We start from the raw sequence: 2,399 nt of genomic DNA on the forward strand, positions 1-2,399 counted from the left end.
ATCTAAATGTCCGGATCGAATGAACAGGTGTTCCATCATCCGGAATAGAATGAACAGGTGTCCCATATTTTCCCACCCTACTATATTACACATAATCAGATTTCTACATTTGACGTCATCTGGTTTAAAAGAGGTAGTTGATCTTGTTATTAAAATAATATAAAAAACGCAAAAATGTAAAAAAAATCGAATCGACATTAAAGGGACATAAAGAAAATTAGGTAAAAACGATATATTGACCACCAGCAGCATTTTTTATCATATTTTCTTTGCAAACGGCATAAATAAGACACAATAAATACAAACCAAATGGGAACGACAATAAAATGACCCAAAATGATTCCTTTTTTATGTAGTGTTTCTCTTTTATATCTTGTGCACCCATATACGCAAAAACTTGAACAAAACATAAACAAAACGTTGACGTAAAGTTTACCCCGCTTATACGGTTAAAAGCCTATATATCGCTGTTATGTTTTAGTTACGAGTTTGTGACTGTGGTCAAGAGTGATGTATAGCGACCACCCTTATTTTCTTCCAATTAGATATATGTTTTAATATGTTTTAACTGTAAGCTTGTTTTAACAACTGTTGTTTTGTTCTGACTTTTCGTTTCGAAGAGACAAATAAAGTTATTATAGTGGGGTGGGGAGACAGGACACCTTTAGCATGCCCCTTTAAGAAAAACTCAAGATATTTTTGCAAGTATTTATTCACCTTTAAATACACTACGATAAACGAGTTTCGTTCTGATTAATCGTAGAGCTGGTGTTTGCTTATCGCTTATTGTTCTTGCATAAGAGCTTCGATGGCCTGCGCTTCCAATGCGTCTTCTACAGGATGAAGTTAGAAAATAATACGCTGTTTAATATTGAGGTGTACTTTACGTTTCAACTTGTTAACTTACCCAACATATCAGCTTGGCTTGTTGGCTGTTGGTTCCATCTCTTTCTGCGCCACAAACTCCAGTCTGGGTTGTTGTGGACGTATGGGGTTCTGACATAGGGATCCGCTATGGCGACATGTGGCAAAACTGCTCTTCCCACTCTGGCGACGGTTCTTACAGCACTTCTTAGAGCAGCATCGGCAGATACAGCTAAGCAGATCACGAGAACAAAGGCAGCTCCAAACTTCATCTTTGTTTGTTAAGGAACAACTGAATGAATTCTGATCAGCATTGCCACTTTTTAAACCCTTTTTAACTAGAATCAAAGCGTTCGTGGAACAAGTTGTTATTTCCTGCCAACTGCATTTACATAAAGAACGTTTTCTCTCATCGTGAATTACCTCGAAGTAAGTATTTGTCCTTTCCTCCCAGACGAGGAAACGTGCATTCAATTACTTTGTTTTGTATTCAGTCTATGGCACTCTAATGACCTTTGTGGAGACACGTTGATTTTAAACTAAAATGCAACATCAGAAGCAACTATTACCAAACAGCGGTCTTTTGCGTAATTAATGTTTGAAGCAACATATATTGAAATTGTTGCAAGTTTTGGTTTATATGAAAAATTGAAACCACGAACTCGCAAAAATGTGATTTAAGATAAAAATACACTATTTTACACTTTTCCAAAAACGAAAAAGACAAATAAAACTTAACAAATTCATTTAAGCTCATTGTGAATCATCTTTTTTTTCTTTATTTTAGACACAAAGGGGGGTCACAGTTTGATTACTCGGTGTTTCTATGACTATGTCTTGGTGATATATACTATATAGTATCTCTATGGTTAAGGCGTAATTTGGGCAGTTACAATTTTACAGTAAAACAGTACAAATTATGCTGAAAGAACACAAACCACGAACTGTAAACATAGTACTAATATTTTAATAATTTCTGTATTTAACGTCGTATTAGTACACTAAAATCATACCGTTTTGGGCGAATTAATTAGGTATGGGACTGGTCAAATCATAGAAACCTAAACATATCTTTAGGTATATGCTGGGTAAAATGCCTTTTCAGCTCTGTGTTGTTGACAGTTATTCCCAGCCAGCCCGCAGAAAAAAAAGGCTCTGCAATACACACATAGCCTTTGCACCGGTGAAAACGTATGGTAAGCTACAGAACGTGACTATTTTGCTTTACCGTTTCAACCAATCACAGCGAAGCAGTGCCCTTTCTCGGAAATTTTCAGCTCTGTATCGATGACGGTAGATTCCTGCAGATCTTGCAAGAACAAAGCACGCTGCAATAACGCTTACATTGGTGGCGTAATATATTTGCTGTGATGGTGCTATTTCTATCTGGTATGGGCATTCCTTTATTAGTACCAAACATGGTTTAAAAATTACCATGGCAGAATCGGTAATAGGTTTTTTCATACTAATTATAAAGTATCTGGGATTGCACAATTTACAGCACTCATAGATATTCCCCGCTAAAGTGGTATATG

The 2,399-nt window shown here is 36.2% G+C and overlaps 1 protein-coding gene across 1 annotated transcript; it reads right to left on the reverse strand.

The window, feature by feature from the left end:
- Positions 1 to 694: 694 nt before the first annotated feature.
- Positions 695 to 1,182, reverse strand: LOC149743281 (uncharacterized). The gene is made up of 2 exons (XM_089889356.1): positions 908 to 1,182; positions 695 to 833 (listed from the first exon to the last, which is right to left on the reverse strand). Exons 1-2 carry the CDS (start codon positions 1,134 to 1,136, stop codon positions 784 to 786), a joined length of 279 nt encoding a protein of 92 aa, XP_089745482.1. The 5' UTR covers positions 1,137 to 1,182; the 3' UTR covers positions 695 to 783.
- Positions 1,183 to 2,399: the final 1,217 nt, after the last annotated feature.

The sequence above is a fragment of the Ciona robusta genome, chromosome 1 (assembly GCF_009617815.1).
Source record: "Ciona robusta chromosome 1, ASM961781v2".
Classification (NCBI taxonomy): domain Eukaryota; kingdom Metazoa; phylum Chordata; class Ascidiacea; order Phlebobranchia; family Cionidae; genus Ciona; species Ciona robusta.

Bases quoted from the DNA above. Each gene is read 5' to 3' on its own strand.
- LOC149743281 (XM_089889356.1), bottom strand. From the start codon at position 1,136: ATGAAGTTTGGAGCTGCCTTTGTTCTCGTGATCTGCTTAGCTGTATCT. The intron at 834-907 runs GTAAGTTAACAA...TTCATCCTGTAG, and splicing joins AAGCCAAGCTGATATGTTGG to AAGACGCATTGGAAGCGCAG.